This window comes from Saccostrea cucullata, unplaced genomic scaffold, assembly GCF_032062105.1.
Source record: "Saccostrea cucullata isolate Sc308-1 unplaced genomic scaffold, CSIRO_AGI_Scuc_v1 ctg1891, whole genome shotgun sequence".
Lineage (NCBI taxonomy): Eukaryota > Metazoa > Mollusca > Bivalvia > Ostreida > Ostreidae > Saccostrea > Saccostrea cuccullata.
In genome coordinates, this window is record NW_026919632.1 from 123,800 (window position 1) to 138,864 (window position 15,065).

General features: G+C 33.8%; 1 protein-coding gene across 1 annotated transcript; it reads left to right on the top strand.

The window, feature by feature from the left end:
- Positions 1-571: 571 nt before the first annotated feature.
- LOC134234949 (interferon-induced protein 44-like) lies at positions 572-14,107 on the top strand. Its single transcript, XM_062717029.1, has 5 exons — positions 572-626; positions 1,937-2,137; positions 3,781-3,927; positions 8,590-8,767; positions 13,589-14,107. Exons 2-5 carry the CDS (start codon positions 1,952-1,954, stop codon positions 13,873-13,875), a joined length of 798 nt encoding a protein of 265 aa, XP_062573013.1. The 5' UTR covers positions 572-626; positions 1,937-1,951; the 3' UTR covers positions 13,876-14,107.
- The last annotated feature ends 958 nt before the right edge of the window (positions 14,108-15,065 follow it).

The following is a 15,065-nucleotide window of genomic DNA, read 5'->3' on the forward strand; positions in this document are numbered from 1 at the left end:
AAATTTGAGAATAAACACGATAAGTATTTACGTGCAGTACAATTGTACATGGACATAGTTCTTGTCAAAAAATTACTTTAATAAATGCGTTATTTTAATTAAAATCAGCAGATAATAGCCTGTATGTATTAAAAAAGATGGGTTAATAGCCAACGCTACATGTGTCATCAATCAAAACATTTGAGCCATGGGTTTTGTTAACCCAAGCATAACTAATGTAACCACGCTTTTTTTGTTTTTGCTTAACTAGTGCATATTGTTTAAAAAAAAAGATTCAAATTACTTTCGAACTTACTGAAGATGTGGAATGATATTAACTCGTCGACCTACATTAACAAATTTATTATCGTCAAGATGTAATTAACGTATCGTAATAGCATATAGGAAAGCCATTTGATAACTTTTGATAACTGCACTTGTTTAGTTAATCGTAATTTAATGAATAAATAATAATAAAATATGCACCTGAGTAACTCAGTTGATATGAAAAGTCTGCTAACGATGACTTCAATACCTAAATCTTGAACTTTAAGAACTGATTAGTCTAATTTAATCTTTTACAAACAGGTTTGTTGCCTAAACCATTTCGAAAACTAAACGAAGATGGTGATGATTTTTCCAGAGAGGTCAGGAGATATTGGAAACTACATGAAGCAGTTCCATATATACATATAATTGATATCTTTTGTATCAACTTTTCCACACTTATATTCTTTAATTAATTTGCTTTTTTAAACAATAGCATTATATGTTGTTTTGTTGATAAATCATTAAAATGTTACTCCTTTAAATAAGGAAAATATAACTCAGTTGTATCAACAAATTCAGTTGCATATTTCTTTACTGAGCGAAATCTCATCTCACTTCCTTTATACGGTATTTGGATTGTATCCATAAAACTCACTTGTCACGACAGGCGATATAGAAAAGACACTGCTCAAGGACCCTGAGTGCCGACCAAAGTTTAAAATTTGAAACCCATCACCCTATGTGTATGATGACATCTCTATATGAGTGAAAATTATCTCAAATTATTCACAGATAATATACATTAATTCAATCTTTTAGGATATAAACATGTTTAAAACATACATTCATTTAAATTTAATGGATAAAAGATCAGATTACAAATGTTAAAAAAAATATTCTAATGAAAAAATCACTGATCAGTATATCCTTGAAATAGAATGATATATTTTGTGTTTAAATAAACACAAATTAAGTACTAAATGTATGATGGAATTAGATGGTATGCTGTACTGGAAGAAAATATTTACCATAAAAAACCTAACAAATAAACTTTTTTGAAATAAGAATTATACATGATAAGAGCCAATTTTAGCCCCCTAAGAATTTTCTTTTTAGAATGATATTCATATAAGTTTAATAGATTTTTATTTTGTAGAAGAGATTAAAAATATTTTCTTTTTTTTTTTTTTTTTTTACATTTATAAGCACTTAATGTCTGTACTTGATATGAGAAATGCTATTTTTGCCATCCAATCACAACAATCAAAAAATTTGCCTTTTTCTTGATGTTTTTTTTCTTATGGGAAACATAGAGCACAGTGTAGAACAAATATAATTTTCCTGTTACCAATTAGTATTGGATAGAGACATCTTTGGTTAAAATATTAAATTTGTTTTAGTCTGAGCTCAATATTTTCTGGGGAAAAAATTGCTTAAAATTATTTTATACAAAATATGCAAAAATTGCTGGAAATCGTGAATATAATGATGTCATTTTTCTAAATTAACAGCATTTTTATCAAATTGAAAATGACCAATACAGGTCACATGTATAGCTGTGCAAAGTACATCAATATATAATGTAAGATTAGGATATCTATTTTAAAGGCCATTTGATAACCTATCAAATATTGCTCTTTACTAATTATAACAGGTAAAAACATTTCTTTGTATAAATTTTTATAAGTTCAAGGAGAAATTGATGCAGGAAGTCATTGAAAAGAAACCACCAGAGGGCATAGGTTATTTTAACATCCTCCTACTGGGACAAGCTGCATCTGGAAAATCGTCTTTCTTTAATACCATTTCTACGGCCATAGCGAACGAAAAAAGAATACTTGAACCACTTTCTGTACTTGAAAGTTCAGACAGCAGTGTTACATCTAAGGTATACTATTTTGTGAAAAAAGTATTTCTTCAAACATGTCTTTCAATTCAGATATTACTCTTTTGATGACTGAAAATGCTTGCTTATATATGGGTAAAATTTACATCTTAAGTGCTTTGAAATATTTAATTATCCAGGTCTAATCACGGATGAACAGGGATTTACCCCGGTTTTTTTTCCCATACAAGCTGAGACCGATTTATGCTTGTGTCAGTAAAGGTTATATAAATCTTTGACTTCTCAAAAACGTAAATTTTCAGCGTCTAGAGATACTTTATCCAAACTTTATATTTCCTTTATTTGACCACAGTATGAATTTGCATTCGAACTTTGGTCAGATTGTTCGTTAGCAGATATTGATAAACATATCAAGTTAAACGGATTGCTTGAAGAAAAGTGACAAATCTTCCAGTATTATCATCTTAAACTCATTATTTGTGAAAACAGGTTGAGATCCTCTTATAATATGAAATGACAAAACCAAGCTTCATATTTAAAAGTCCGCCATGTACAACAAATGCAGCTCGATTTTTACCATGCATTAGGTTTATCAATGTCTTAATCTGAGCAAAAGAAAAATTCCTGGGCATTTTTAAATGCCTATTTTTTCAGATACTGGGGTCAAATTTTCTCTAATGTGGCATAGTGCAGTATCCCTTGGACTTCCGGTCAAGAAACTGTCAATTATGCTTTTGAAACAAATGAGCCCGAAAAGTCCTTATGTAGTGTATGTTTGCATCTACCACTCTCCTTTTCTTTATTTTATGTATTTCTAGCATTAGCAATAAAAATGAGTGCTTTCAGTCAATTTGAGGAAATAAAGGCATCATGTCCGGAAAAGAAAGAAGGCTTTTTCTCTCGAAAATTGAGTACAATACTTGTGATTAATGGCTAAAAAGCCTTGAAAACCCAAAATATTGTCAAACATTTAATTAAAATGCTTATTTTTGATTTTCGTTAAAAGAGCTAAAATCAATTTCGGATAATGATGAAAATCATTTAACCCTTAAATAACTGATTTGGCAGTTAGTTAATGATGTCCTAACTTTTTTAGTTATAACCCGTTTATATAATTCAGCCCCCCAAATTAGGGTGTTGCCTTTCTTTTGAGTTTCAGTATTATATGTTTAAACACATTTGACAATTCTTGTCTTTTTCGGAGGAAGTACTTATACTGTACATGTATTGTTTATTTAAACCTTATTGGTCTCCTTCAGGTTATTTCATTAATGTAGCTTCATGTACATAGAAGAGACATTGTTTTCGGGTGTCAGAATTGTGCTGTAAAGCACTTGCATTTTGAAATGCTATGTTAAATATTTCTACGAAAGATTATTATATTTATGTGAAAGAAATTAAATTGATAAAGACAGTTACCTTGATCTAGTACCTTAATTCAATGATTTATTCAAATATTGGCACATGAGTGAAATTGACTTGATATTTTCCTGTATTACAATTGATGATTTTTTTTATTTTCAAGAAATCAGTACATTTTAAAACAAAGATTTAAATAATTATGCAGCTTTAATATTATAGTGAGACACATTGCACATAACTCAATTGATATCAGATATTGACGGAATAAACTTGAATGAGGCTAAAAAAATCAATATTAATTTGTTACAAAAATATTCTAACAGTTACAAACACAGCCATTGAAATCACACAGCACTGGTTCTACCTTACCTATTCGAATATACGATTGCCGTGGTCTACACAAATCAACTGGAATTCCGACAGACGACATTCAGAAAGTGGTTCAAGGACATATAAAACCCGGTTACACGGTATGTTCTTCCGATTTCTAATGAAAAATCATGCTGTGTATGTATCTACGATGATTTTTACTTTAAATCATAAATGTTCCATGATTAAAAAAATGTATTTTATATATTCATATCATACTCGTACGAGTTGTTGATACTTCCAAATGGTAAAAACTAAGCTTAATCCATGCAAACATGGGTATGTTAAATTACGAGCACTTCCAATTATGACAGAACCCTTCACTTCAGTTTGCAAAATTTCTTATCTTTTTAAACAAATACAAAGGACCATGAATGATCGTTTAAAAGAAATTGTCTCTCATCAATATATGTTTCTTTATTTCTTAATAGAGCCTACTGCTATAACGGAATTGTTCTAATAGAAAATTTTCTAATTATAAGCGATGTTGCTGATTGATAAAATTTATATGGCTCAGTTATATAGAGAAGTCTTTTTACTTTTAAAAATGTATTTTTAAACTGTAGAATTTGTAAATTTTCATAGATCTGTTTACTGTAGCCATACATGTACATAAAAAATTCAGAGTAAGGTATAATTGATACCTCATTCCTTGCAACATAGTGCAACGTTCAGTCAGAATTCTGACAGGTAATAAACTGAAGTTTAGCAGTCTGTCAAACGCAGAGCATACAAAAATTGTCCCAAAAAGTCGTTGACAGGGAAAACGGTTAAGTTTCTCTTTGCTCAATTAATTTTCGTTCTTTGTCATGGCAAAAAGTAACATTTTATGATTATGCATTTCAAGTTTCATGATGATATCACATCTAATAGGAATATTATGTAAAAATAAAAAAAAGACTAGATATGAAACTCGTTGCGAGCAACGAGAGGTCTTCCGTCCGATTCTGGAAAGAAAACGTAAAATCGAGCTAAAAATGAAAAGAAAAAGATTTGCACACAAGGGGAATTGAACTCAAGTCGCCAGCAGGAAATTCCAAAGCACTTAATATTATGCTATCAGGACCTCTACTCTAAATCTACTTGAATATATTATGGAAACAGTGCTTCTCTCTTAAAATTATGAAGGGTGGGTCACTATTCAAAATTTAGCGCCAAACGCCACGAGTTAATCTTGAGCCTTTTCTTTGGAATTTTCTATTATATAGGTGTGATAGCTTCATGAAATTAAAAAAAGAACGCTCTTATAGCTTAAGATTCGAGGTTTAGAAATATCTTTTTAAGTATGGTTTTCTTATTTCTGTCTTTTGTATTTGTTTAATTCAAGTGTGCATTAGGAAAACGGTGGTTACGTTTAATACTTACTATATATGTTTCTTAAAAACTATTACTTATAACTATGGTTTAAAATCTGTTTTTCCGCAAAATGTAAAAGATACTAGGTATCGTATTTCATTTGCACATTTAGTCTTTTCTTTTTCTACTTTGAGAACCAGCCAAAACCAATTATAGAAGACGTTTGAGACCACCATGGATTAAAAAATAGTTTGACACACGTTTGCAACGTTACAACGACGTGACAATCCTAGTATTCCTTTATCCTTATTTTACTTTCGTTCAAGCAAACGCTCTGCTGCCTCCGTAAACCCCTATTGCGAAATGTCGGAGTTGACAGAGACAGCCGCCATTTTGGACCTACTTCAGATTTTTGAATGTTGATTTCTAGAGTTTGGATTTATCAATATTCAAACAAATTATATAGTAAGCATTATAAGAAGGGTCTCTATTAAAATTCTAAAAATCAATGAAAAATATCGAAAAACAAAAAAGTTAGAAAATACGGACTTTTTAATTTCGCTTCCGGTAGCAACCGGAAGTACCGACGACACACGAAAAGGTGATTCGTCATATCTAAAAGTCATCATCTATAATCTCTTACAAGTCTCCAGTTAATATCTTAAACCATTTTCGAAAAAAGGGGGACAAAATTGTATTTTAAAATCAGAAAAGTGTCAATAACTTGGAACCAAAGGTGAGTATTCCAAATTTTTCTATCCATGCCACAACTTCATATAATGACGCATAATTCCTGAAATTTTCACAGAAAACTACTGAATAGTTTTCGAGAAATCGCGTGCACAAAATTTTGGGGAAAAAAAAAATAACAATTAACAGTAGAATCACTAGAAGGTCTTCCGTGAAGACGGAAGACCTTAAATATGTGTACACCGGCGCACGAAAGCAAGCGTAAATTACGTCTCTTATAGCGTAATTTCTCTTTGTCTGCTTCACTCGCGTTAATTTACATTCAATATCTTTTTTAAGTGATAAATCACTCTTGACAAAGGGACTTATTTAAATTCACTGCTGTCCTTTTGTTTTTATTTTTAATTTTTTTGTTGTTACCAGATTCAAATTTCAGTCGAAATTTAGTCGAAAGATCGCCTTACATTGCAGGCAGCAGAGAATACACATTGTTTGACGTGGTTCACGATCAAGATTGTTACTTATTGTTTGCGTTTAACAAACAGTACTCTACTTATTACATGCCTTGACTATTTTTGCTATAAAGGAAAAACTCTCATTGAATATAGTGCCATTTAAAAATAAATTCTTTATTAAAATCTGGTGTGTAATGTAACTTCTGTTCTCTTTTTTCCATGCAGTCTCTGATGTATATAAACCATATCCAACACAATATAGTACATCTCCTTGCGACGGTTAGGGGTTTGACGACGTCATTTTCATCAAACTCAATACCAATGATACTATGAAAATCATGTCACCAATCGTCTGTTTCTAAAGGAATATATATGAAATTTTGACATATTATTAAGACTTTGATTCTGGTTTCGGTGATTTAGATTTGAGTTCAATGAATTACATATTACTAAAGAAATCAAAACAAATGTAATAGTTATATGCATAAATTATTCCGAATTTTGTTCGTGCACCGACAGGCCTTATCGGTCTTCATACTATCGTCCTAATATTATTAATATAAAAGATATTTTGTTAAAAAATCACAATTTTAAAGAACATTGAATATATCATGTCTATGCAAAATTTGGTAAGCATTTATTGAGCGGTTAAAAAATTATAAACATTGTCTACAACTTTTTGGGACAACCCCGTATATTATTTCAGTCAACGTCAATTTACGCATCATCGATTTCAATCAACACTGAAGCTCCATCATCATCATAACTTCGCTTCATCGTTATCGTGACATTGCATTATCACGACGTCGACCTTCAAGACAAAGCTCGATCGTGAGATAGGGAACTGTATGGCCCTATCCGGATATACTGAATTTAAAAATTTGCTAAAACACAAAAAAATGTATGAGATGAATGGAACATCTATTGTGTTATTAGACTTTTTCTTTATCCAACACGTCGAAATTGCGTATAGTCAATGAGCAAGCCTTGCAAATGATAATCATTTCCGCGCATTGGATAAGGAAAGTATAAAAACACACGGTTTTCTATCAATGACGTAGCCAGGCTACTTTTGATGTAGACGCAAGGGTAGGCATGGGGTTTGGGGGGCCTAATGTCCCAAATAGGTAGGTGGTTTAGCCTTGGTAAGGATCCAGAGGGCGATGCCCCCGACAGCTATTGAATTTCGATGAGCATATTCGACCCTTCTGATCGTATTTTTCTTACAATTTTTTTTCGAACCTCGAATCTCGAATGAGTCTTTTGATTTGTTAATCTGGATCTTGAATCTCGAAACTCGAATTTCGAATTTCGAATTTTGAATCTCGTATTTCGAAACTTGAATCTCGAATGAGCCTTCTGGGCTTTCGTAAAGAACCCACTTAAAACAATTTTTGACTTTTAAAAAGACAAAATACTGATGATAAATTAATCCGTTTGATTGGTACATGTATATAAGAATGTAATGCACTTAGAAAATACGTAAACCAGATTCAAGGAAAATCTAATGATTTCAGAAATAGCTTAGCTGTTAAAGAAACTGAATTGATTTTACCCTGGAGCAGATGTAGGTTTTGTGAACAGTGGCATAGCCAGGCTACTTTTAAAGTAGACGCAAAAGTAGGCAGGGGCTTTGGGGGCCTAATTTCCCAAATGGGTCCGGAGAGGATCCAGAGGGCGATGCCTCCGTCAACTATTGAATTTCAATGAGTATATTCGACCCTCTTGATCGCATTTTTCTAACACTTTTAAACTTGTTATGCAACCATGTTTTGAGGTCTGTTTTGTTTTTGTACAAAAGATGCACAACCACTCTAAAATGAGAAAGAATATGCCCAATCTATTGTATCGTTGTTCATGTAATATGAAGAGCCCACTTAAAACAATGTTAGACTTTTGAAGAGACAAAATACTTATGATAAATTAATCCGTTGCATTGGTACATGTATATAAGAATGTAATGCACTTAGAAAAAAATCAGCAATACATAAACCAGATTAAAGGAAAATCTAATGATTTCAGAAATAGAGATGTCTACTATCATATTTTCCCCTAAAACTGATTCTGTTAATTATCAGTTATTATTCATTGTTTATTAAATTGTTTCTAAAAGTATTTAATTATTGCAAAATGATTTAAGAGCATAACATTTCGTCAGCCTCTCCCTCTCTTCTTTTTTCCCTAAAATGATGTGAACTTTTTTTGCGTACAAACGTTCGCCTTGCTACGCGCCTGTCTATTTACTTGTATATAGTATTCTATTGACTTATGAAAGCGTCAACAGTCAGTAGAATTAAATTTGCTTTGTTCCACTGCTTTTAGTTTAATACATACGAGACCATCAAAGAAAAGGATCCATTCTACCGATCTAAACCTGGACTAAATGATGCAATCCATTGCCTTGTATACGTGGCAAAAGCAGATAATCCATCTGAAGCCTTGACTGATGAAAGTGTTAAACAGCAGTTTGACAAAATGCGATCAGATCTGTGTAAAATCAGTGAGTATTATAAATGATTCCTAAAAGATTATTGTCAGGTGTTTATCTCAACTGCATAATGTATAAATTATTAAATTTTTTTTCTCAAAAAGGTCTTGAGAAAGATAAAAAATTGTTTGTAATTTAACATTTCCATGTTTATATTATCCTCATTTTAAAAATTTATAACTACAAGACTAAAGTATCAGTCACATTATCCAGCGAATGAGTATTCGATGAGAAACCGATGCGTGTTTTTTCATTAAATTTGTGTGGTTGCTAACCGGACATCTATAGTACCGACCGGACACAACCTACCAGAAAGCGAACCCGGAGCGGAACACGGGTTCGGTCTCTGGGTCCGCTAGGGCAGACTCCGAGCGAACCCGTAGCGGACCCAGAGCGAACCCGAAGCGGACCCAGAGAGCAAACCCCAAATTAAGTAGCGGTTCCAGAAAGCAAACACACGTTCGGTATTCCTTTACGGAGCTGACAATCAGGATTATCGATTAACCAATCAGCGCGTCGACCAATCGAAATGGTATGTTGATCTGTCGACAAGGATAAAAGATCGAATGTGTGAAGCTCTGATGCGGCCATCGGGCGGGAAATGTGACTTAAACTCCAGTTACATTTCTAACAAGAGACCCAGGGGCCACATCGCTCACCTGAGAAAATCGGCTAGGAAAAAGCACAAATCAGAAGGGAATGGGAGGGGGCTTGAATTTTAACACTACTTGAGGTTGCTTTCATATTAATATAGCTTATGACTTTGCTGTTCTTGATAAAAAGATTTTTTTTTACATTTTCTTCCTATATATAACTTTATAATAATTTGAATTTGATTCCCCCTTGTTTTCCTCCCTACCCCATAGGGCTATGATTTGAATAAACTTTAATCTTCAATACATGAGGATGCTTAAATGTCAATATGACTAAACATAGCTTTTCTGTTCTTGGGATTTTTGCCCTTTATTTTTCTATGTAAAACTTTGATCCACCATATTGTGGCCCCACCTTACCCTTGGGGGTTATGATTTGAACAAATTTAATTCTACACTACCCGAAAATGCTTCGATAAAAATACTAGTATTACTAATCATGGCTTTGCTATTTCCACCCATTGTGGTCAACCCTATCCCTGGAGGTTATGATGTGAACAAACTAGAATCTACACTACCTGAGGATGATTCCACATAAATCTTATAAATCATGGCTTTGAAGTACTTGAGAACAAGATTTTAAAAGAATTCCCTATCTAGTCCTACATGGAACTTTGATCAGCCATTCTGTTTCTCTTGCCTACCGCAAGGGGTCATGATTTGAACAAACGTGAATCTACACTACCTGAGGATAATTTCACATGAGTTTCATCTTTCCAGGCTCAGTGGTTCTTGAGAAGAAGATTTTTAAAGATTTTCCCTACATGCTCCTATATAAAACTTTGATCGGCCATTGTGGCCCCACTCTACCCCCGGGGGTCATGATTTGAATAAATAATAATCTACACAACCTGAGGATTATTTCACATGAGTTTCATCTTTTCAAGTCCAATGGGTATTGAGAAGAAGATTCTAAAAGATTTTCCCTATATACTCCTATGTAAAACTTTGATCAGCCATTGTGGCCCCATCCTACCCTCGGGGATCATGATTTGAATAAATGTGAATCTACACGAATTGAGTATGCTTCCACATGAGTTTCATCTTTCCTGGCCCAGTGGTTCTTGAAAAGAAGATTTTTAAAGATTTTTCCTATATACTCCTATGGAACATTTGATCGGTAATTGTGGCCCCGCCCTACCCCCGTGGGTCATGATTTGAACAAACGTGGATCTACACTATCTGAGGATGATTTCACATGAGTTTTATCTTTCCAGGCCCAGTGGTTCTTGAGAAAAAATTTTTTAAAGATTTTCCCAATATACTCCTATGTAAAACTTTAATCGGCCATTGTGGCCCCATCCTACCCCGGGGGTCATGATTTGAACAAACTTGAATCTACACTGCCTGAGGATGCTTCCACATGAGTTTCATCTTTCCTGGCCCAGTGGTTCTTGAGAAGAAGATTTTTGGAAAATGTCATTTATTTTTCACTAATTCATAATTATCTCCCCTTGGAAAAAGGCTTTACCCTTCATTTGAACAAACTTGAATCCCCTTTACCTAAGGATACTTTGTGCCAAGTTTAATTGAAATTGGCCCAGTGGTTCTTGAGAAGAAGATGAAAATGTGAAAAGTTTACGACGACAACGACAACGCCAACGACAACAACGACAGACAACGGACAGATTTTGATCAGAAAAGCTCACTTGAGCCTTCGGCTCAGGTGAGCTAAAAACGACCAACAGCCGACGGTTTTGAAGCAAAAGTTATATTCTTTGGGTTGTTTGTCGGCAGTTCATCGGCCCGTTGTTTTGCTCAATTATGACCTCTTTTGTTGTCGGCCGACCAATTTGGTATCGGTCCAAGTTATAATTTTTTCTGCGTCGGTGGCCGATTTCTTCAATCGAAGTTATCCATTGCCCATCATTTGGTCCGACTATCAGCGGTCAGTTTATTAAGTCAGTCGACCGCGTCGGTCGACAATAAGGGTTTCCAAAATTTCGGCAGAAGGTTAAAATTAAACTGTTACTCAGAGCTCGATGATCGGGCAACGATTGGCCGACTTATGAATATTTAACTCATTAAGGATGCATTACACAAAAAAAATTTAATGCAAAATGTGACTGCTCCGTGTTGCCCGATACTCGTGTCCGCCGATCATGTTCTTTTAGCCGACAAGACCAAAAACATTTTGTCTCCAGATCGTCGGCTTAAAAGTGACCTAGGCAAAACACTTAAGTTTATTTTATTTTTAAGTATCTTAATGCGCAAACGAGATAATCTTAACATACACATGTATAAAGGGTTCCATATAAATATTATTTTTAGCACAACATATAAGTCGAATTAAAGCGATTTAAGGTTGTGAGGTTTAATTTGTTTTTTTTTTTTGCATTTACATTTTGCTTTGAGCATTCCAGGGGTTAACTATTGGTGCGCTACGAATTCGCACGGGGTCAGCTACATGTACAGTATATATTTGATACCAAGCAACACGGGGTTCACCTTAACAGAAAAAAACTATAGTTAACTACAGTGATCCCCCGTTATAACGCCAACATTTGTACCTTGGTTATTTTGGCATTATAACGGGGGTGGCGTTATATCGGGGGGAGAGAAGTGACGTGCACAAATAAATGAAACAAATTTATGATCAATATACTACATATATTTCTAGATTTTAATGCCTTTATATCAAATAAACAAATATAAAAGCTTACGTATGCCTGTCAGAAAATCACTGTTTTTTGAAAAACAATTGTTGATTGTTCTGATGGTTTTATTTTAATAGCTAATTGCAGTAAAAAGTTTATTTCAGATTTAGTTGGTGATTCTTATGATTCTAAATGCCGTAACAAACATTCAAGTCCCTGTCTGGCCTCTACGTATGTAGGAACACGCGGAGCTGAAGAATATCACATACAGACCTCTTTTTACATAAATTTTTCATAGTTCTATAAAATAATTAGAAATTTCTTACTGAAGATTTTTTTCGTTATATTTAGTGATTTCCATTTTATGTTTCAATTCCAAGATAACGCGCCTTGATTTCGGCGAGTTAGCCATATTCAGACTTCAAAAAGATTTTAACTCAAATAAATATGTATGTAACTTATTATCTACTCCAAATTTTTATACCTGGAAGATTGATGGCGGATAATTGCTTAAGACTTTTCATTGAAATTCTCTCCCTGAAGATATAATTGGCGGTATTTATCGGGGGTGATTATAACGGTAATGGACAGATTTGTACGTGAAATACGTTGGCGGATGGCGATAGGCGGGGGATGGCGGTAAAACGGGGTTTTATATAGCGAGGAAATCGGGACTTGACTTTTTTTTGGCGGTAGGCGGGGGTGGCATTATAACGGGGGGAATTAAGACGGGGGAGCACTGTATATGTTTTCGCTAAAATTTATTAAAATGTCAAAGTTTTCGACAAAGATTATGGTGTCATAGTTTTTCAAAATGTCAAAGTGATCACTATAATAAAACAAAATTTTCGCCAAAGTTTATCAAAATGTCGAAGTTTTCGCCAAAGTTTATCAAAGTGTCGAAGTTTTCGCCAAATTTTTTTTAAGTGTCAAAGTTTTCGAAAATTGTTTTTCAAAGTGTCCAATTTTTTGCCAAAGTTTTTCAAAGTGTCAAACCGTTCACGGTAGCTCAGTCGGTAGAGCGCTCGCTCCGTGATCGGGAGGTCGTGAGTTCGTATCTCTGCCGCGACTGACCTAGTCGTTAAAATTGGTAGCAACTGTTCCTTCGCCATGCGCTCGGCACTTTGAAGTGAAACTTGAGGGTCTATTGGATGAGACCTTAAAAACTGAGGCCCCGTGTCAGCGGCAGGCATTGGCTCTATAAAGATCCTCACTGCTCAATGGCCCTGAGTGCCCAGTAAAGGTGAAAATTTGAAGCCCTTCACCGGCATACGGTGACGTCTCCATATGAGTGGAAAAATCTTGAGAGGGACGTTAAACAATATACAATCAATCAATCAAAGTGTCAAAGTGATCGCTATAGTAAACCTAAGTTTTCATAGTGTCAATGTTATAATTATTAATAGTTAATTATAGTTAACTATACTTAACTGTAGTTATTCATAGTTTTGTTTGTTTGGGCAGTATTGGTGATTTCTGTAGACTTGAGCATACGGTCTACATATATTACATATTTGATAACAAATATTACTAATTTGTTTTTAAATCGAATGCTCCTTTTTATGTACTTTGACTTATTATAGATGTTCCACAAATGGCATTAATCAACATGATTGACCGTGTAGGACAGGAAAAATTAGAGGATGTCTTTTGGTCCAAAAGTGTGGAGAATGTTTGCGAAGGAGCCCGGAGATTTCTGTGTCTTCCACTAAACCATATTCTGCCAATGTCGTGTTACTATAACGAGATACGGCCAACAATTGTTAAGGATACTCTGGCGTTGTTCAACTTAAATTCGATGCTTTACAGCGCAAATGATTATTTGAATGCAAAAATGAAAATTGACACACCAGAAGATTTTTATGACTAAACTTGAAATCTTTATATAAGTTATGCTATAAACAAGATGATTTTTTTCATGTAGAGCTTGACACGTCGTTCGTTTTTATAACGTGTTTGTTTTGAATATATTTAGTGAACTTGTACATAATGATATCTATGATGTCTGCTCTTAGAGAATACTTTTTGTTGTTCTCTATCTCAAGATGTATTGCAAAACCATTTATTTTAAGATATCTATATTATAATGTACATGAAATGATTTATAACTATACAAGAATATAGAATATAATAATGATAAAAAAAGTTAATCCTGAAACTTTTTAACTCGATTTTTTACCGTAACTACAAGCAAATTTTGACTTATTTTGGAATAAAACATCTATGGGTAAATGGGTATTTTATTTTCTGTGGTGGAGCAAATCCATCAATATCAATGAGTCAAATGCATTCGTCTTTCTTCCTGGACAATCAGCATCCATATAGTTGGCATGAATATAATATTCATTGAGCCCTAAATAAGTAAATGCAAACAATGCCATCATGTCAACAATAAAAACCGTCAAGAAAATTCATTCTGTATGATGCTAGCTCTTTGATCTAGTGCTGTAGGTTAAAACCCCAAGTATTTGATAGAAAATATTATTATTCCTTTATCAAACACCCTTCCCTTTGAATTGAAAGTTTTGAGTCTTTCGAGTGATTCAATAAAAGTACAAGCCTGTGTCACGACCGTTGGAAAAATTGAGATCCCTCATTGCCCAATAGCCATATTGGCAAACAGAGGTCCTTGGTTGAAGCCTATATATGGTGATAAATGTAGTGTACATCTTTTTGATGGAATATAACATACAGGCAATCAATGAAACATAGAATTTGCCTTATGTGGGTTTTCAACAAGATGTTTGACACACCATGCAACATCAACATTACTACAATAGCCTGCTATTTTGTCCCCCGCTTCCACTGAAATATGGGAGATACTCTAATTACTAAGATTTGCAATGACATACAATAAACAACTTGCTATGACCTCATAAATACCCCCATCAAGTTTGAAGTTAAAAATGTAAAGGTCAAGGTTAAAAGATTTTTTCTGTTTTAACGGTTTCATTTCACGTTGCAATATTTGTAAGGTAGCCTCAATTGATATTTTGCAGGGACATTTCATTCCACAAATCCCAAAAGCCACGAGAAAACCCTAATGATGTGGGGTAAAAA

Bases quoted from the DNA above. Each gene is read 5' to 3' on its own strand.
- LOC134234949 (XM_062717029.1), top strand. From the start codon at position 1,952: ATGCAGGAAGTCATTGAAAAGAAACCACCAGAGGGCATAGGTTATTTT. The intron at 2,138-3,780 runs GTATACTATTTT...ATATTCTAACAG, and splicing joins ACAGCAGTGTTACATCTAAG to TTACAAACACAGCCATTGAA. The intron at 8,768-13,588 runs GTGAGTATTATA...GACTTATTATAG, and splicing joins ATCAGATCTGTGTAAAATCA to ATGTTCCACAAATGGCATTA.